At 36.6% G+C, this 21185-nt stretch overlaps 1 protein-coding gene across 2 annotated transcripts in view; it reads left to right on the top strand.

Moving 5' to 3' along the window:
- Positions 1-21185, top strand: part of greb1l (GREB1 like retinoic acid receptor coactivator) — a 61565-nt gene that overhangs the window by 13997 nt on the left and 26383 nt on the right. The window contains exons 1-6 of one of the 2 annotated variants that reach the window (XM_065268059.2): positions 11974-12963; positions 16190-16304; positions 18014-18173; positions 18366-18542; positions 18755-18931; positions 19562-19738. In XM_065268059.2, the coding sequence (XP_065124131.1) occupies positions 18017-18173; positions 18366-18542; positions 18755-18931; positions 19562-19738 (688 nt within the window). In that variant the 5' untranslated portion in view covers positions 11974-12963; positions 16190-16304; positions 18014-18016. Of the gene's footprint in view, positions 1-11973; positions 12964-16189; positions 16305-18013; positions 18174-18365; positions 18543-18754; positions 18932-19561; positions 19739-21185 lie in introns of those variants that run through there. The other variant, XM_065268066.2, reaches the window with a different exon arrangement.

Consider the following 21185-nt stretch of genomic DNA (forward strand, 5'->3'; position numbering starts at 1 on the left):
CATTTGGCAGACGCTTTTATCCAACGTGACATACAGTGCGTTATTCATTTATCTCAATGTGTTTTCCCCGGGAATCAAACCCTTGACCTTTGAGCTGCTAACGCAATGCTTTACCAAATTAGCTACAGGAACCTCTTATTTTAAATATAACAAATACTTATTATACTTATTTTAAAATATAATAAATACTCAAAATATTCAAAATAATTAAGCAATAGTGGTAATATTAAAAGTGTTCAGATTAAAGAGATTTCCTCTGACAGGGAAACAAATTTCAAAGAAGCGTCTGCCACACAGTCTGGGGTTGGATTCGACAATATCACACAATTGGATCAATGTAGCTAATTTTACAAAAGATCATGTCCCCTCCCCCCTCTGAATGGAGATGTCAAAGGTTGCTGACCTCTTGCTTTCATGTGCATTGATCGTTTCACAGGAGGTGGCCTCCTCTCCTCCAAAGCCCTTTACATCAGCTAATATATCTTTGTTTGGACCTGAAAGCTGTTGTCACTCTTTTTTTTACGTGTAGAAATAAATTTTACTGGTAGAGATAAAGACTACTAAAACTAGAGTAAGATGTGTTTGAAACCTAATAATAATTAGTTGTAGTTAAAATGCAGGTCAAATCTTAGTATATTTGTAAAAACAAAACTTTTTAAAGCACCTGGGCATCAGTTTTTGTTGGTCTACTGTTAGTTAGTGAAGTGTACTGAGGTTGTAAGAGTTAAGTAGGAAGTACACAGACGTTTGTGTTGTTGTGTTAGTATTTTGGGACGTGCCGCAGATGGACGTGCATCTCCTCATCCTGTCATGGTTATCGTGATCGCTGACAGGTCTGTTGGCTGTTATCTGGAGCAGATGGGTTGTGGACCTCCTCTGCTTCAAAAGCTTTATATCTCCACCAGCTTCGGCGTACCCAGCTTATCTAGTCCGGCCTCCAGTCATTTGTCAGGAAACATGTCTGGAAACAATGCCAGGGGGTTGCCAGCAGCTCGGTTTTTGAAGGATTGAAGAATGAGGTGGCTGTGCTGGGCAGTGTGGAGGTCGTTGTCCCGCATAGCTGGAGTTTAACGCATGATTAGCAAAACTGATTCTAGTATTTATGCTAGAGGCTTCCTAATATGTCCTAAAATATATTAGTTGTGTAAACTAAAACAAGCAGTATATACAGAGTCCTATAGCTCAATTGGTAGAGCATTGTGTTAGCAGTGCAAAAAGGTTGTGGGTTTGATTCCTATGTAACAGACATACTGATAAAACAATGCATAGATTAAATACACTGTAAAGGACGAACTATGGTCCATTTTTATGCATAGGGAGGGGTCGCGTACGGTGCGTGGGATGCAATTTTCATCATTAAAAGAGTATGCGAATCATGCACACTGCTAAATTTTTGAAGATTTTTGAAAATTGGATAATGTAATATAAAGCCCAGGAGATGCATTGCATTTTGTCGCAATATGCATGCTTCGAACATCTGTGTACATGTACGAATCAAATAAACTATACTTTGCAAGGTTGTGCGTTTAACCACGCGCATATTGTACCTTCGTGTACACGTAAAAAACAACTATACTCCATGCTTAAGCTACTTTAAAATGAAACCATCTGACAAATGCATAAATGTAAATGTCATGTAATGCATCACTAGGGTCATTAAGTTTGTTGAATTAGGCTTTTTTATTTCTAGTCATTCAGAATGCAATGACACACAGCCCCCTCACATGCCTGAAATATTGCTGTGCAATTTGTTTAAACTAAATGAACCAGGCTTTGGGGATCAAGTGCAGTTCGGTTTGGATAGTGTGATTACACCCTTCATTATTATTTAAAAAAGGCAAATAGAAGGATAGATACCATAGAGACTTAGTATTGGTGTTTTCTTTTTAACTATTAAACATCCACTGACAGCAAACTAAAAGCACTTCAGCAGTCGTTCACAATACCCTAGCATTTTGTTAGCAGGTTTGCACAGTCAACTAACACTCACATTGTGTAATTTGTTCTTCATGTAGGAGTCTTTATACTTTATGGCAGATGAGTTCTTTTGGTTTATGTCCAAATGATTCATTCCTTCTTTCTCTCTCTCTAGCTGTTACCTAAATTGGCTTTTTTCCTTGGCTTGTCTACTTATGTACATGTTGTTCACCCAAAGTGAAAGGTTGCGGACAAGATCAACTTGATTTACTTGCCACGGTACAGAATGTATTCTGCATGCACAGTACGATTTCTTGTAAACATCTGTGCGAGGGTCAAATAAATCACCTTTTCGTGTCATACAATTCAAACAAGTTTTTTGAGGTTTTGCTTTTCAGATTTGCCAGACATTTGTATCTGAAACGATATGCAGCACAATCAGGATTTATGTCTTAATATTCCTTGCATTCCGTGGGAATCTAACTCATCATGAGCTTAGAACTGCTAGTGTCATACCAAATGAGCAACAGGAACACTTTGTTCATGCACTTGATCGGAGCAGATCCCTGGAGTAACATATACGCATGCATGATTTATTAAATCTCCATAGACTTTCCAGGACAGCAGGGTAATTTATTCCAGCACATGGCCTGCGATGATAATCCCGATTGCACAAATACTCCACCTTATTGCATGTTTTTGCATTATTTGGAAATGCTGGATGGACCTGACAAAATGGGAGATTTCTTCACCACAATGTAATGAACCTCATAAAAGGGTGTTCTGTAATCATTTCTGTTTTTGGTTTTCTGTACAGAGCTCACACACTCTGCTAAGCCCAAGGTCACTCGTGCTGGCTCAAGGGAGGGTCATAGCATGTGGGCTGGGGAGTGAAAGCCAATGGGGGCGGTCTGGTCTGGCCAAAGTCACGGTGACCAAGACCTACGTAGGACTCCACATTCTAGCCGAGAGAGAGAGAAAGTCTTTGTCTCTAGATTCTGGCCTGATCTAAAAAAATTACTGGCCCTATCACATGCATTAATGCATCAACCAATTATTTTTACCAATCACTTTAATCCAACAGCTTTTCCCAGATTTCACCTAAAATGTAAAGGATTTTAAAAATAGCTACTGAAAGGGACAGCGTGTTGACGAAATTATATGTGTGTTAAATACTAAATAAAAGTCTCATTCCTTTGTTAGTTAGTATTACCGTAGTCATATATGTTAATATTAATGCTGTTTCGTCTTATTTGCTAAGGCATTAAACTTTGTCAAAGTAAATAACAGTATGGATCGATACCTCAAATTATACAGTGAATATTTAAGCAATCGGATAATATTGAAAAGGAAACCAGAACTGAGACATATCTAAAACATAACGGGCATAATGAAAGGATCAAGTCTTAATGTAAAGAGTCTTAAGAGTTGCTGTATTTTGGCTAAAGCTCATCTGTCCTCAGGAAGCATTTAGACCCATGGCCCTGTTGCTTATGATAAGAATGAGGGTAAATATTTGCCTGTAAAGAGACATGCTGAGGTCTTGGACTTTCTTCAGATAAACTCTCTGTATTTAACATTAACAGACTTCTCTAGAGCTACTATAGTGTAAGATTAGTGCTCACTGCTCACACCTTAGAATCTGATAAAAAAATATTTGGGTTGAAGGTGTGCAACAAAAGTCATCAGTTTGTCTAAATAGGATAAGATTACATAGAGTCAGTAATCTTACAGAGAGGTTATTGGAAATCAACAAATATTTTCTTAATAAATGTTTTAACACCATACTTTGCAAATAAATATAATGCAATTTGCAATGTACGTTATATTTGTTTAAATGATGTCTCATACTGCCACACAAAATGCCAGTAGCAGCCCTTAACCCAAATTTGTCCATGGTAACTTAAGTTACTGGGACTGTGCATCAGCAATAATTTGGCAATATGATACGTATGCGGATACAAACCAATATATTGTGGTATTTCTTTTTTTTTTTTGGAATAGAATAGGATATCATTTTAGGAAAGTTGTCATCAAGAATACACCACCATATGCAAACCTTAACAAGTACTTCCTGTCACTCTTGGAAGTTTAGAGATAAGATGTCTGTTATTTAGCGGCGGGATATAAACTCAAAACGTATGAAAAAAATCGATATTGCATTGTTGTTTGCTTTTTAAGATTTGATACATTACTAGCAATCAAATTATCCTGATATACACTTGTATCAATATTTTCAAACAAGAAGTTATCAAAAGTAATAGTAAATATAGTATTACAGTAAAACTGTGGTAATTAAAAAAAAAGTAAAATAAAGATTATAAACGTTTCTTACAGTTTAAAAAGCTTACCATTTTGTTGCACTGTGATTTTAAGATAATAATAATTGTATTTATTTCGTTTTAATGTTTTGGCTTAATTTGTGTTTACTATAGTAAGTTTTTATGGCGAGGTGCCTAAAACTAATTATGAATAACTTAATAGGTATTTCTATTATAGTACATTAGTTTACAGTAGTGATTCACAACCTTTTTCACTTCAAGTTGCCCACAACAATATTTGAAGGCTCTTTTTTTTCACATCAAATTAAATAGAACATGGAATGACTAGACAGATGTATATTCGCTACTAAAATGGACCAAAAAAAGAAACATCTTGGTTTTTGCTTGTTTTAGCTTATTTTAATGCTTGTTTTGTCAAATTTTTTGATAATTTTAAGTCATCTTGAGGCCTCCTTGGAAATCTGCTAGGGCCCTCCCCGTGTGCCCCGTCTTCCTGGTTGGTAACCACTGGTTTACAGTATTAGGTTACAATGATGCTAAATTTTTGTTCAGCATGATGCAAAACTGATCTGAGACTTGTCAGGTGGTTCCCAGGCAGCACAATTTTGCTTGATTTGTATTGGAAGGTGTTTGTGTCAGCACAGGACAGTAGATTGAACCTGCCTTTGTTACATCGCAACAACAAAAAAGGAGCAAGAGGATTTAAATTGTCAATTGTATCACCGTGGGCAACTCACCCAGCTTTATCAGCATGACACTAATGTTACCCACCACACGCACACCAGGTCTGATGCAGCATAGGCTGCCTGGGGTCAGGAAAAGGAGCATGGTGGATACAGTTGAGTGCTCCACAAGGATATGTGGAGGGGTTGAAGACAGGGGTCTTTCCTGAGAACATTATAGACCTTCATTGTTCATACGTCACTCACTTATTTTAGATGGCTTTGTCACTTTGAGGAAGAGAAAGCTCTCCTTCTTTTCTCTTTGAGTCTATTCATTTAAATCTATTCAATCTTAGTATTGTATTTTGTAGAAATGTGAGATTGTTATTTTTATCTATTACATTTTTTGGAAAGTGACTGTTCATGTTGTTTCCCATAACCAGGGGTGCACATAACTGGTGCCCAGGTGCTCATGCACGATTAAAATAAAAAATGCGCACCGGACACTGCTGTAAAAGGCGCTTTTGCATACCAACGTTGCTGGAATTTTATTACATATTTACTTAATTTACTGCAACATAAGGGATTTCTCTGTGCATCATTGCTAAGATAATTATTACAAAAGTGTTACAATTAATGTGTGTTTTTTGCAGCAATGCAACAGTCACTGGCCCGATTGGCAAATTTAAATATTTTAAGAATTCAATACTTTACTCGAGTGTTGTTTGATCGCACATCTACAGTAAAGTGTGATCTGCATCTGAAGGCTTCAGACAACTTGCTAGTACAAGCAAATAGTAAGGACAGCACGCAAAAACAAATTTATTTTCCTGCACTTGACTGGACATTTTTAAACAAAATAATCTCAAAATGCCATGATTATAGTAGAAAAAAGTATTTTACACATTAACCTCCTAAGACCTGGATGTCACATTTTTTTGTTGTTTGTACCAAAATAATGAATTCTGTGTCACTGGAACCTGTTGTACACAAACATGCACAAATACACTGCTTCATGTTCAAAGAAAAATATTTTGTTATTATATTTATTGGTTCTTCCTAACCCCAAAATAGCTGGGAGAAATCTGAAATAAAGACAAACCAAAGCTCGGGTGTTAGGAGGTTAAATGAATATAGGAAGTATAAGCAGCTTCGTGTGTAACAATATATTAAATCCATTTAAAGTGACAGTACACCTAGCATTTTTAAGAGTAAAAAAAACAAAGTCAAAAAAAATCATAATTTTCTTGTCTTGCCTGAATAACTTTTGTAACTTTAATAAGGATTAATCCAATTTACTCAGTAAAGACAGTATTAAATAATATATTCTTTACTGTACCCGAAAACTACTGTACAGGCCAACTTGAAAACATGAACATCACTATTTATATCATTTGTAGGTTTGTTATATTGTATTTATTTGTGCTATTGCTCATTATTTGATTATTTTTTATTACTGTCTTTAACAATAGTTGACATTTATATGAGTTAGGCTAGTAGTTTTTATATTAAATACTAATACTACTTCTGGCTGCATTTATGTTATATGGTTTATTTAATTTAAAGTTTATTATAAAAATTTTGCACTGAACTGTTCACACATTTGTTTAGAATCGCATGTAGTGACAAAATAGATATATGAGAGGTGTTGATTACTTGCATTATTTTTTTACTTAGTTCTTGCAAAATTGTGACTGTATGTGTAATCCAGGCTAAAGTCTCATAATCTAATGAAAAGATTAATAACATCAAAGTTTGATTTCACTCATTGATTTCACTTTAATTTCAATCTTTGAGATGACCTTAAAAAAATCAAGGTTATATGTGACCCTGGACCACAAAACAAGTCATAAGGGTCATTTTTTCAACATTTCTTAGAAGAAATTTCTCTGAAATCTTTGAATTTTCTCTGAATACATAAGATTTCCATTGATTTATGGTTTGTTAGGATATTTTAAAAAAAGGTGGCAGAGATACAACTATTTAAAAATCTAATCTGGAGGGTGCAAAAAAATCCAAATATTAAGAAAATCACTTTAAAGTTGTCCAAATGAAGTCCTTAGCAACACATATTACTAATGATAAATATATTTTTTATTTTTACAGTAGGAAATTTACTAAATGTTTTCATGGAACTGGATCTTTACTTTATATCTTAAAAATGTATGATTTTTTAAATTTAAATGTTTTCACAGACACTTAGTAACACTGGCTATGATTATTTAAAATCAATATTAAAATACCAAATTAAAAAACAGAAATATGTAAGATGTCTTTCTACCTTTATCTGTTGTGGCCACTTCAATTTTCTTAAAATTAAGAAATTTATGAGCTTTTGGTGTAGGCAGGAACGATTTTTATTTGTTTTTATATATTCACAGTAGTTTTGACATGTTGTGAATTCAGCATTGGCATATGGTATCAACATACCGGGCTTAAGAAAAAGGTGTAAAACTGTAGTTGACCTTTTCCAGTTAACCAGATGTGCAAGATAAAGAAGCCTTGTATTATCATGTTTTTCCCCCTTTTGGTTTGTGATGGCTCGCCTGGCTTCATGTGTTTTATTGCATCTGTTTGAGATACATTGGCCACCACACTTGTAATCCTCTACTAAATAATGATGGATGAAGCGTCAAAGCAGGGGGAATCGTGTCAGGAAGCACATCTGACCTCTCTTTGCCCCTTGTCACCTGATAAGGCATGTCTGTTTTGATAATATGTGCTTCATGTGACACAGGGCCATTAAACAAGACCCCTTTTTACACTGTAACAAAAATGTCGGTCCATTTAATCCTGAGAACAAGAGCAGAACAAACAAACCATTAGGAACCGGGAGGTAAATGTGTGAATTTACCAAATGTTTAAGCCAAAATGCATTAGGAAAATAAACGGTTGCCAATATCCAAATGTGTGCTGGTCGGCAGAGCATAACAGTGAATGAGTTACAAATCATACAGGTAAAAGAAATGCATTTGACCCATTAGTCAGACTATTATTGTCCCTAGTAAATAATAGCGTTCAGCTGTGGTCTGCGTTGTAAAATGCAGAGTTGGGTTCATCCGCAGGTCTCTGGTTTATTGGCCTGAGCAGCTTTGCTGTTTTTCACCCAAAGAGTTCTTTGTATGTTGTCATGGTATCATGGCACTTGAATTTCCCATGGATACCACCATACGTTGTACATTTATGCATTTGACAGAGCTTTTTATCCAAAGAGACTTTACCTATACATTTTTGTGTGTGCCTTCCCTGGGATCAAACCCATGATCTTTGATCTGCAGACGAAAGCTCTTCCAGCTGAGTTAGGGGAATACATTTGTAAATAAAGCATATCCTCTAATACTAGTATTAACATCATCATTGGTGGTTTTAGCATGTGGCCCCAATCCTTTGGCTATGAGGTGTAAAACTGTAGTTGCCTTTCTAGTCTGTTGGCGAACTCGAAACAAGTCTTGTTAAAGAGTTGTTTTATATTAATCACACAATTATTTATTCTTGTGTTGATCACTTTGCACCCTTCCTAAATCAGGCCACCTCTTCTACGTTGGTTTTGAAATTGCCTTTCTTGCTTTCTTAAATAGCACTAATAGTGTTGTAAGGGACTTTTTGTTGATTACTGAACTAAACCGTTTGTCTAAATTGAGGATTTAGTTAAAAGTTAAATTAAACCCATGTACTCAACCTTTGCATATGGCAAGGTCAGCGCTCTAATCAGTACACAAAGGCCAGTTTTTCACTCTACTGAATGAGCTCAGCATTCCCACAATCCTAACCGCTGCAGTCTACCGACCGTATCTCAGAGTTGCCCTCTTGCCCTTCTCATTTTCCAGTCACTTTTATAACTGGACAGTAAACTTCCAGTGGCTTAATGATGATGACTTCTTCATCTGCCCAAATACTCCTTTTGTTGATCCTCTCAGGCCTCCACCCCTTTAAACCCTGGCTAACCTTGGCCCACCAATGCTACCCCCGTCCACCGCTGAACTAATCCTCTCCCCGGGCTGTCACCCCCCTAGACCCAATCCCATGCTGACCAGTCAGAGTTTTTTCCCCTCTGCCGATTTCAGCTTTGGCTTTCAGCTTGTAGTGTCGCCTCCCCCCAACCCTCCCTTCCCCCGTTGTCCGTGTGGCCAAGCAGAAATGGTTATCTCCGCTACCCTGGCTCATATGCTGGCCTTGCTGGAAAAGCCCCGATTTGCACTTCAGGACCCCAGCGGGAAGTCCGTGAGAGGGCTTTAATAAGCAAATGAGCGCAGGGTTTAGAGACAACAAACTTGTCGGCGGTGTGACAAGCGGCGTGAGACCCCACGCCTCATGCCTGGAATATACCTCATGTGGTCAGGGTAGCAGAACTTGCCATGGCATCATCGGCTTTCACGTGGTGGTGGCATTGTAAGACTGTTGTTTGTGGTCCGTGTTAGGGTGTATTTGTTTTTTCTGACACTGCGTAGATAGCTCCTGAAGACGTAGATGAGCTGTGGCAATTGCCACCTTAATATTTCCCTCCTACCCACCTGATGCTCATTTGTCACTGCGTTAGAATCACGTTTTGATCTCACCCCATCTATGTAATTAACCCAACAGAAATGTGAGGGCAAGAATTTTGTCACATTTCGGATTTGTGTCATCCACATAACACATATGTCCCAGCTTAGATTTATTTGACACTCTAGATTCAATTTTTCCCATTCGAATTTAAACAATGTTGGCCTGGCTGGAATTCGCAGTAGGGAATCAAGTTTTATCACATGCATTTATTTATTTTATTTTGGTATACCCCAACCTTGACCCCAAGCTTGTGCAATTGGATTTGGATTAGAACGAAGCCAAGAAGATAAGTCATGCTTTTCCTGGACAAGTTTGTGATCTAGTTTGGTCCAAAGATTGACCAAGTTGTGTTGTCCCATTAGATTCAAACAATAATGTTGTTTGGCAGTGATGAGACAGTTTCTTCTGTACCTAAAGAGAATGGGACACTTCTGAAAAGGAAGCCAAAAACAAGACAAAGCAGAACTCCAGAAGATGTTGAAAGAGCCACCACCACATGAATCATCTATTCTCCGATGGCGGTGGAAAAGATACTTCCCTTTGTCAGTGCCCAGGGCCAGAGACTCAAAGCAGTGCTGAAGGATGACCAAGAGGAGGGACACTTCACTCACTGGCTCTTTTGTTTCACCCACAAGCTCAATTGAGCAAAGGAAACCTCTGCTTTGCTCTCTTTCTCCTTTTCCATTGACCCATTAAGGTCTGTCAGTGTTAAAGTCGGAGGCTTAAAATTGACACCTCGGGTATTCTAATAACTGAACTTGTGCTGTTTCTTTATGTTTGTGTTTTATTGTCTTAACAAAGGTATTATAGTTTGGGGATGTTTTCCCACAAATAAAATGTCGGCTGTGTCTTATATTATATATCCAGCATTTGTCAGTCAGAGTCTTTACATGTCCATGGACGCTGTGTGGTCCAAATGGCATTAACTAGAAACCTTGCAATTAAAATAAACAATGTTTGGACAAAGCCTCCAGATTAGCTAGAATGACAGCATTAATGACTCTGGAGGGCTAATAAAGCCCTCTGAGGGCGGGCAGTCATTGTTTAAAGCTTACTTCCATACTGCTTAAGCTCCTATCTACTAATTCTTATTAAGGTGAGAAAAAGTATATGGCTCGATTTGGACCAACTCTTGTATATTGCTACAACAACAGTTGTAAAGGAAGCACTGATGGTGCAGATAATAAACTTAGCGTACTGTACTGTACAATCTAGAAATTGTAAAGCTGTTATTTTCTATAAAATATGTTGTGTGGTCGGAAAAATGCAAATGGTGTTTCTCACAAAATCCAGATTTAGAAGGTATCCAGCATCAGATTTTTTAAAAAGCCCTTGAAACCAAATTTTTTTTTTTGCACATATAAGATTAAGGTTACTTACTATAACCATTATTTTTAGAGGATTTAAAAAAATATTTCTTATATAATTATTTAATTTTTTTAGATTATCATTATCAAAAATTATCATTACCGCAACATGATATTACATTAAATATATGCATTTACAAACTGATGTTTTGGTAATGAGAACTAAAACGTTGTCTATCACATACAAAATTTCAGCTTTTATCTGGGGAGAAAAAATAAGAACTGCTTACCTAGTTTACAATTTTTTTTTAAATGTTAGTTCCTTGAGGGCTTAAACAATGATTGAAAATTGTTACGGAGGATGAGAAAATTGGTCTTGGACACATTTATATTCCTTATTATTGTCTCTACATTTACCAATGATTACCAAATACCACATGTTTCTTTACTGTAAATGTTTATAGTATAACATGCACTGAAGCTTTTTATTTTTTAATTATACATTTTCCAAGTCAAAAAACCCAAATCCAGTCATGGACATGTTACGGTAATGAAACTTTTCCCCTTAAATGTGGAAAAAACTACAAAATTGGTTTGTATGTATGTCATTTGAAATCATGTGCAAAATAGTACATGAAGAGATGTTTGTAACTGTCTGCTTCTTATTTTGATAGCATTTACTTTTTTTATCAAAAGGTTTCATGACACCTCATAAGTCTATTTTCGCGAGAATCACCCAAATGATTATTCTAATATTTGTCTCTTTTATAGCACCAAAAGCATACTTTTAATGTGTCTAATGCATTGGTTTGTTGACATTGCAGTTTTCTTGTTTGATTGAGAAATTCTTTGCGTCTATTACTTTGACAAATGTGTTTCAGTGCTTGGGTGCCACTGGCTGTAAGACAGCGCAATCTTTGAACCATTGCGTCAAGTCACCTTTTTGTTTCACGGACAAGGCTGTTATCAATTATTAACAAATCCTACTATTTGGCTGTAGACAAAACATGTTCCCGGTGTGTTGATTAAATCTACAGTGAATATTTACTTTCTGAAGTAATTTAAGAAGGTCGACCTGATGCAACTTCAGGTAACACTTGCCATGATGGAGTTAAATATCAAATGTATATTGGAGAGATGACTTATTGATTTATAATGAGCTCTCACATTCACAAACAGATCAGCATTATTTTTACTGAAAGCCCTAAATGAGATGAGTAAATGAATGAATCACAATATTTTGTCATTAGTGTACGAGATGAAGTAAGATGGAGTCATTTTTACAGAGAGCCTGAAGCACCAGAGAAACCCGATCATCCTGTATTTGCAATTTAAACCTCTCTATCTCCTCCACTTCCTCTGAGCCAATTTTCTGGGGCATGCAATAGGAAATGATCAACCCAGGATATCAATCTCCTATCATGTGCTTTGACATACTCCAGTTATTTTTACCAGATGAGTCTCCACTACTATTTACAACGAGGTTAAATTCTCAGTTAATTGTCAATCTCAGGCAAGAGGGGAGTGATGTGTGTGCAAGACCAAAATGTGGACTGACCCCACATTCTTTAGCAAGTGTCCCCAGTTTGCCATTGGTATCATTAAAATTGACCCAATAAAACAGGGAGTGGCAGAAGAGAGGCCGGGACCCCAGAAAATGATCCTTACCCCCATCTGCAAGCGTGGTACTAAGCGGTCACCGAAAGTGTCCAGTGTCACGTCAAGAATCTGGCATCTGCGCATCATGCGTGGCAAATGCAGCACGCGTGTGGCGTGCGGGGGCACATTGTGCCGCGCTCGACAGTATGTCCCTCTCCACAACAGCATCTGTCACCTTAGGGGGTCAGCTAGGGCCAAGATGAATGAGTCCTAAGTGAATGCCCCTCTCGCCCCAAAGAGCAAATGGCCAGAAAGAGGGAGGGGGCTTGTGAGATGGGGGAGGGCCTGGTGTTTGTGTATGCGAGTGTGTGTGAGTTTGTGTATCCACTAGAGCCACTGAGCCCTGGACAGAGGTTGGTTTTACAGGAGTTCTTGGAATTAGGCTTTGCTGCCCCATCTCAGGACTATCATGACCAGGGAGCTTGTAGCACGGGAACAATGAAAGGGGTATACTGTCACATTCTACTTGCTGTTGACGTTGGATATTTGATGGACATTACTTTCACTATGGAAATAGGCTTGAAGGATCTGCTTTGAGGTCCACAGTGGAAGTTGTTGAGGCACACTCCACACCCTGGCTGCTTATGAAAGGTACAGAAGCGTCATGTTAGATTCTTTGACACTCACCGGCTCCTGGTAACATGGTGTCAATGGTCATGGCTTTTAACACCCCATTTATTTAAAGATATTAACATTTTTTGCATTGGCTAATCTCTCTACCATCCCCCTGCTTAAGGTCTTGCTCTTTTAACTCTCTTTCATCTCTCTTTCATTTAGTCAATGTTCTTGAATACAAAAAACTAAGTGTGAATTGGTTAGTATTGCTAGCCGAGTTGAGCTTAAAATGCATTACTTTTTATGGCTGGATTAAGGTGAGAACTTAACAGTGTGTAGCGTTCAGTGCTTGTTTTTTGTTAAGGTTTTTACTGCTTGTATTTTGTATGCAATTGTTTGTAATTTTAAACCAGGCATTTTTGTGCATTAAAAATGAGAAATTGTTAGAAATTAGAAATTGTTAATTCAATGGAGGTTCATTGAATGCTAGTTCTCATTTCCCATTGTCAGCCAATTTAATGTAATTATGCAGATAAGGAAGGAAACAAAAGAGGGAGTGGACTTACAGAGAGAGAAAGAGATCTTTGGTGTGGGAAAGTAGTACTGTAACCACATTTACTAAATTTACTACCACACTTGAACTCCACCATACATACTGGCACACAGTTTTTAAAGGGTTTTCATTTTGTCTTCACAAATAAACTACACAAAGGTGTGTGTGATTCGGAAATGTTCCCTAAATGTTGCGTCTGTTGGAGGACATTGTTGCAAAATTGTTAATCACAGACAAAACAAACACTGCCGCAAAGTACGCTAACATTTATAGCCTTGCATAATTATGTCTTTGGATTGTTTTGTTTTGTCTATCCAAAGTGTCGTGTTTCCCTTTGCTAGTTCAAGATGTCAGACTTTATTTGTAGAGCTTTTCATGTTTTTAGTTAGTTAACCCTAGGTTATACTGGTCGTTGTTTGTTTTGGTTGGCTAAGAGAAAGCTATTTATATATTTATTTTTGTATTCCTTAAGAGAGAAAATTGGTAACACTTTACAATAAGATTGTATTTCTTAAAATAGTTAATGCATAAGCTAATATGAACTAGCAATGAACAAAAGTTTTCATTGATGCACCATGAACTATGAATAGTGTAATATATGAATAACTGTATTGGCATTAATTAATACCGAAAAACTGTATTGCTTATTGTTATTTCAGCTAATGCATTTAGTAATGATTACAAATATAACCTTATTGTAAAGTGTTAGTGAAATATTATATATATATATAATATGCTGGGAAAAGATTAATCGCGATTAATCACATTCAAAATAAAAGTGATTTTTGCATAATATGTGTGTGTGTACTGAGTGTTATTATTATGTATATTTAACCACACACACATACATATAGTCATTTCAGATTTTTAAATTTATATATAATTTTTTTAATTTATATATAATATAGAATATATAAAAATAAACATAAATATACACATGCAAATGTTTCTTAAATACATACATGAATGTGTATGTATTTATATATACATATAATAATTACACACAGAACACTCTCATATATTATGCCAAAAATCACTTTTATTTTGAATGCGCTAAAATTGCGATTAATCTTACCCAGCACTATATTTATAAAACACTCTTTTCAGAATACCACTAAGCTAAAAATATTTTTGCTGCCTTCAATTTTTAAGTTAAATCAAGTTTACAAGTCATTCTAACTTACTATTATTTATTTGGAATTTTTGACTGAGATGAGTTGTTATAACTTCATTTTATAAGTTTCAGCAACTCATCTTTTGTCAAGATAAATAATAGTATGTTAAAATGACTTGATTAAACAATGGCAGCGAATATTTTTTTCTACAATATTTTTGCATAAAATCTAGTAAGTGGGACAATTTTGTGTTTTTAGTGGCTTTTTTACAGATTTGATATGCATCATGATACCTTTCCGCTTACCAAATTTAAAAACTCAGATAGAGCAAGGCGACTGGAAAAGCCACATAGAGCCAGCAAGGACAACAGGACAGTTGTGTAGATGAAACCGCTCATGGCCTGAAGGCAGAGCTCTCTGCTGGCATGTCCACATTAGCATTTAACACCCCTTAAATGTCATTACCAGTCTAACAGGACCACGAGCTGCCCGAGGCGGTATTGAACTATGTTCAGGGGCTGCTATCTGTTTACCGTAGTACCATAATGAAACTTGGCTAAACAGGCTTCTAGCTGGCTTCGGGCTGTCCTAGCTTATTATTTAATTGTTCATGGTCCGTGCTACAGAATTAGTACACATTCTTGATCTAGTATTAAGATGTCATTTCTTGGATGTCATTCTTGTAAGCCTGTAATCCTGAACTGATATGTGAATCAGAATCCATTGAAAGTGCTACAGAGGTGCAGGTTTTCATGTGGCTCTGATGGTGCCCTGTGCCTTTTTGGACTGCAGTCTATTTAAATTAAATCTAGTTTTCTTGGTAATCATTCACAGAGAGAACAAAGAAATGCAGACCTTAAATGGGTATGTTAGATACTTATGAAATAAAATACAATATATTGTATTCATTGTAACGGTAGTAGCTATTCAAGCTAATCATATTGTACTGATAACTTTGCTTAAGCTTACAAGACTTTTTTTATATGTATGTACAGTTATTTATTTTCAAATCTGAATCTGTTGTGTTATATATTTAGATACAAACAGTAAGGCCTTCATGGCAGAAGTATTTATTGATTGATTGATGGTTTTAAAGCATTTCACTCTTGCTTTAACCAGGCCAAAAGAACAAAACCTGTCTCATCAGTCTTAGTGTAGGGCTGGAAGTAAAAGACGTGAAGTTCTTTTCCCTGATACTTTACAAACATTCCCTTGAGGTCATAGTGTCATATAACTCATCCCTCACCGTTATCAGTTAACAGCTACATATGTCGAGTAACATTGCAATCTGTTCTACTTTACAAACAACTGTCTGATCTCAGATAACACCAGGATTAATCTTCACCACATTTTCCTGCAGTAAACGCTGTATTCAGTGTTTTAACCCTAAATAAACTCAATACCGATCTGTAATGTATCATTCTTACGGTCACAAAAGTAAGCACTGTTGTAGGTGCAAATGTGCAGTAATTTGGAGCGCCGTCTATATTTTTACTTTCGATTCCTTATGCTGCACACAAATCAAAAGTGTTCATTGTTTTCTAATGCTGCTTTTGGCTGTATTATGAATTTTTTCCCCAATTTTTTTCTGTAGGTGCAGGGATTACTTTACCACAATGAGCATATTGCAAATCTCTACCAGTCAACATTGATATACCATGGAGAAGAGATGATCCTGTCCATCTGCGGATAAACAAATATAATCAAAGGTATGTCAGTTCCCCTATAGTATCAGCAGAATGACCACAATAAAAATTTTTAGATTTTTATACAGTACTGTGCAAAAGTCTAAATAGGCCACCACCACCACCAGGTTGTTTTAAAAGTTTTATTGTCCATCAATATTTATTTTTCCATCTAGTTTAATAAGATACAAACAGAAAATACAGGAGATATGTAAAAAAAAAAAAACATTTTCGGGACAAATGTCTTCTTTAGGCAACGTTAGTGTCTCTTGGCACTAAACACATCTTAAGCTATTTTTAACAGAATTAAGTAAAAAAGACAAATTTCTTGAAAATTAGAAATTAGGATTTAATTTTATTTAGGTTTAAGAGATCCTGCAGTTTCCTGCTATTGCTCAAGTGGAAGGGGAGTTTACCCTAAAAGCTTGACACATCAGTTTACATTTTTATACAGTTTTTAATACTATATACACATTTCCTGTATTTTCTGGATGTATTCTATTAAAGAGACTAACAAACAATTATATATGATCGCTATAACATTGCAAAAACAACACATCTAATTCTGGCATGATGGCCTAAGACTTTTGCACAGTACTGTATGTGTGTATATATATATTAATAATTAATTTGGAAATTTACCTGTTTGCCTTGTATTTTTAAGGTTTTATGGTGAATCATACACAAGGACTGCTCAAATAAGTTTCCAGCTGCACTGTAAAAAGTAAAAGTTGGATCAATTTTTATAAATATATTTTATAAAAATGTTTTTTCCACTTTAAGTGAAAATTTTAAGGTGTTACCAATTGAATACAGCAGCTTTTACTTGTTACAGTGTGTAGGTCAAGGATTAAAGTTTCCCCTTGTATTTGTATTGACCAAATGGATAACATGATTGTATTGTGAAAGGCAATGTTTCATTTATGGATACAATTTTGAATTGTATGTATGGACCCAGTTGATCAGCTTGAATCACTTCAAACGTTCACCATCTCCATTACCCGCAGCACATGCCCAACCAGATGTTCCTGTATTGTGTGTGCCTGTAATACGGCAGTGACTCGGTTCATCTCATTATATAGAGGAAGACAGCCTTGTTCATGGTGAAATTGAAATCTCATCTGAGTAGACCAAAAGTAAAATAACCAAAAGGTTATCTCTCATTTTAGTTTTGGTATGGATTGAAAACCTTAACATCTAGTTTCTTAATCAAGTTTCTACCAGGTTTGAAAATTAGACATATGGGACCCTGCTTGTGAAAACCTGGATGAAGTCTTTCAGTGTTTGCTACATAAATGTAAAGATCATACTGTGAAAATATAACCCTCTTTAATATTGACTGAGTAAGGCCATGTCAAAGATTGAAATCAAAGTAAAATAAGTTTAAATCAAACTTTAAAGGCGGGTGCATGATCTCTGAAAGCCAATGTTGATATTTGAAATCACCTTAACAAACATGCCCCTAACCCAATAGAATCTGGACCTTCTTTTGATAGACCCGCCCCCCACACAACTCAGGCAATGGTGTTGGTTAGTAGACATGCCCCTTACTGCTGATTGGCTACAAGTGTGTTTTGGTAGTTGGCCCCGCTCCCTATTTCAAAGTGTTTTTTTTTAATCATGCAACCCGCCTTTAATGCTTTAAATCTCATAATTAGATTTGGATAGTATAGCCTGGATTTCACAGACAGGGTGACAAATAGCGGAAATTGACGACTTATGTTGTGTTTTAGATCATGGGGAATTCGTACGCAGGGCAGCTGAAGTCTGCCCGCTTCGAAGAAGCTCTGCATAACTCTATAGAGGCCTCACTGAGATCGAGCAGCGGCGACCCACAGCCCGTATTCACCCAGCTTTATCTCGAGCCCGATCAGTATCCTAGCAACCTGGAAGGTAAGCGAGGTCGTCGCCTTATTTGTCTTCTCAGAAAATGAACTTGATACTCATCGCTCATCTCGTAGAAATAGGATTTTTAAGGAGAGACGTACTAACTGGAGAAGCTTAATGTCATCTGTCCAAATCATCTATTCCAAAAGATTAGTTGAAAAATGCAATGTCTCATCTGTTCCTGGTTCTGGTTTTCAGATATTAAACCCAAAATGGACCTGAGCCTCAGGTCTGACCCTTCCAGCCATGTGCTGGTGAACTGCCAGTCCTCTAATTGCATTGATGAGATGGATGACGAGGATGAATCGGACACCAGCAGTCCACCCCTGCCTTTCCTACAGGGGCCGGCTCTTGATGGCTGCTGCACTATGGATGGTATGAACAGTGTACTTTATCAAATGCACAGCATCCTAGATAAAACAATTTCACTGTTTTAGGAACAAAATTTTACTAGACTTTACAAGATTGCAGTATAACTTGAACATATAGATATATGTCAGTGTGCAGATGATATGTAGTGAATCGTCACACGTTCCCTACCTCAGCAAAGCCAGCGTTTAAAGTGTTTCTAACTCATCTGTCTCCAGGATTTTGTCAAGCAGGAAAGGACCTTCGCCTGGTTTCCATGGCAACAGAGTCCATCGAGGTTCCTGTAGGGTTCGAGCTGGTCGGTGCCAAATCGCCCAGCATCCCAGAGCACATCCTTGTCTGTGCAGTCGACAAGCGCTTCCTGCCAGATGAGAATGGGAAAAATGCACTTTTAGGTTGGTGTTCAATTTCATCCCAAGTTACACTTACATGTACTCTGCAAATCTCATAATTCCTTCAGTAAATCCTTTTTAGTGAACATTGTGTGGTTTATTGTCATATGATTGTGTAATCATCTATGTCCTCAATTATAGCAAAATGTGATAATCACAGCATATCTGATCATATTTGCTACTGAATATACAGCATGTATTTTAAACCAATAAGATTCCATTATGGGCTGGGCCGGCACCATGAAAATAAGAATATATTTTAAAATATTTGACAGGTTAGGTGTGCGTTTATCGAAAAATATTGCAAACCTGTGAAACATTACTTAACCAATCAGGATAAAGCATTCAACAGCCCTGCGGTATAAACATAAAATACAATTTTAATACAGTTTTAGAGTCTAGGTCAGGGGTAGGCAACGTCGGTGCCGACGTCCTGCAGATTTTAGCTCCAACCCTGATAAAACCTTGCCTACCTGTATATTTCAGGTGACTTTTTAGACCTTAATTAGTTGTTCAGGTGTATTTGATTAGAGGTGGAGCTAAACTCTGTACTCCAAGACCGACGTTGCCTACCACTGCTTATGTGGAGCATTTTCAGAGCACATAGTAATGTGTCACAATGTATTTGTAAAGGATTTTCAGGTAACTGTGTGGGCTGTGGTGAAAAAGGGTTTCGATATTTCACCGAGTTCTCCAACCATATCAACCTGAAGTTATCCACTCAGCCGAAGAAGCAGAAGCACTTAAAGTACTACCTGGTGAAAAACACTCAGGGTGCTCTGTGCAAGGGAGCTCTCATCTGCTGGAAAGGTACTACACATACGACAGGCTACACATATACCAAATATACTGATATACAGTAGATAGCAACACTCGCCCAATATCAACACCTGCGTGTCTTTGTTGCATCCGAGGAGTAAAATTGTGTATTTTAATTTGCATTTACAGTAAAACTTTACAATGTTGTCCCATTCATTGATATTAGTTAAAGGAAAACACCACCATTTTTCTTTATTTTACTATGTTCTTACTGCAGCTTAGACGAATTAATACATACCTATCTTTTATTTAATGCGTACACTTAATCTTTGTACAGCGTGTCGTGAATGTGTAAGCATTTAGCCAAGCCCTATTTATTCATTAGGATCCAAACAGGGATGAATTTAAAAGCCACCAAACACTTCCATGTTTTTCCTATTTAAAGACTGTTATATGAGTAGTTACACGAGTATGTATGATGGCACAAAATAAAACGTTTGTTTGGAGCCATAGGAATGAATGGGGCTAGGCTAAATGCTAACAAACTTAAGAAGTGCTGTACAAAGATTAAAAGTGCACGCATTGAAAAAGATAGCTATGTATTTATTCGTCTAAGTTGAGGTAAGAACATAGTAAAATATTGAAAAAAGGTGGTGTTTTCCTTAAATGCATTAGCTAACAATGAACAATACTTTTACAGCATGTGTTAATATTTGTTAATGTAAGTTAATACAAATACAGCAAGTTATTGTTTGTTCATGTTACTTCATTGTGCATAACTAATCTTAATAGATACTGTATGTTTTATTGTAAAGGTGTTAATGTTCAAATGTTGAATTTGACATGTACTAAGATTTATAAATGCTTTCCTAAATGCGTTCCAAATTCTGCCTGTCCTAATAACAACTACAATCAAATGAGTAACCATCCTCTCAGTAAATTATGAAAAACGGATGACGTGAAGTCCACTGGTTCACTCTCATTGGTAGTCAATCCCGAAAGTTGCCTGTCACTGTGCTTCATGTTGCCAGAAGTCGCCAAGCTTCCATTGAAATGAATGGGATCGCGTCGTCGTCGCACCACTGTTGCTAGTCGCTTGGTGGTGTGCACGCAACATTAGAAGGATAGTTTATTGTTAGTTAATTTTAGCATGTTAAAGTAAACCACCACCATTTTTCAATATTTTACTATGTTCTTACCTCAACTTAGACAAATTAATAGACAAATCTTTTTTCAATGTGTGCATTTTTTATCTTTGTACAGCACCTTGTGAATGTGTTAGCATTTAGCCTAGCCCCATTCATTCTTAAGGATCCAAACAGGGATAATTTAGAAGCCACCTGAGTAGTTACATGAGTAGTTACATGAGTAAGTATGGTGGCACAAAATAAAACTTTTGTTTGGAGCCATAGGAATGAATTGGGCTAAGCTAAATGCTAACACAGTCAAGAAGGGCTGTACAAAGTTTAAAAGTGCACGCATTGAAAAAAGATAGATA

The sequence above is a fragment of the Paramisgurnus dabryanus genome, chromosome 6 (genome assembly GCF_030506205.2).
Source record: "Paramisgurnus dabryanus chromosome 6, PD_genome_1.1, whole genome shotgun sequence".
Taxonomy (NCBI): Eukaryota; Metazoa; Chordata; class Actinopteri; order Cypriniformes; family Cobitidae; genus Paramisgurnus; species Paramisgurnus dabryanus.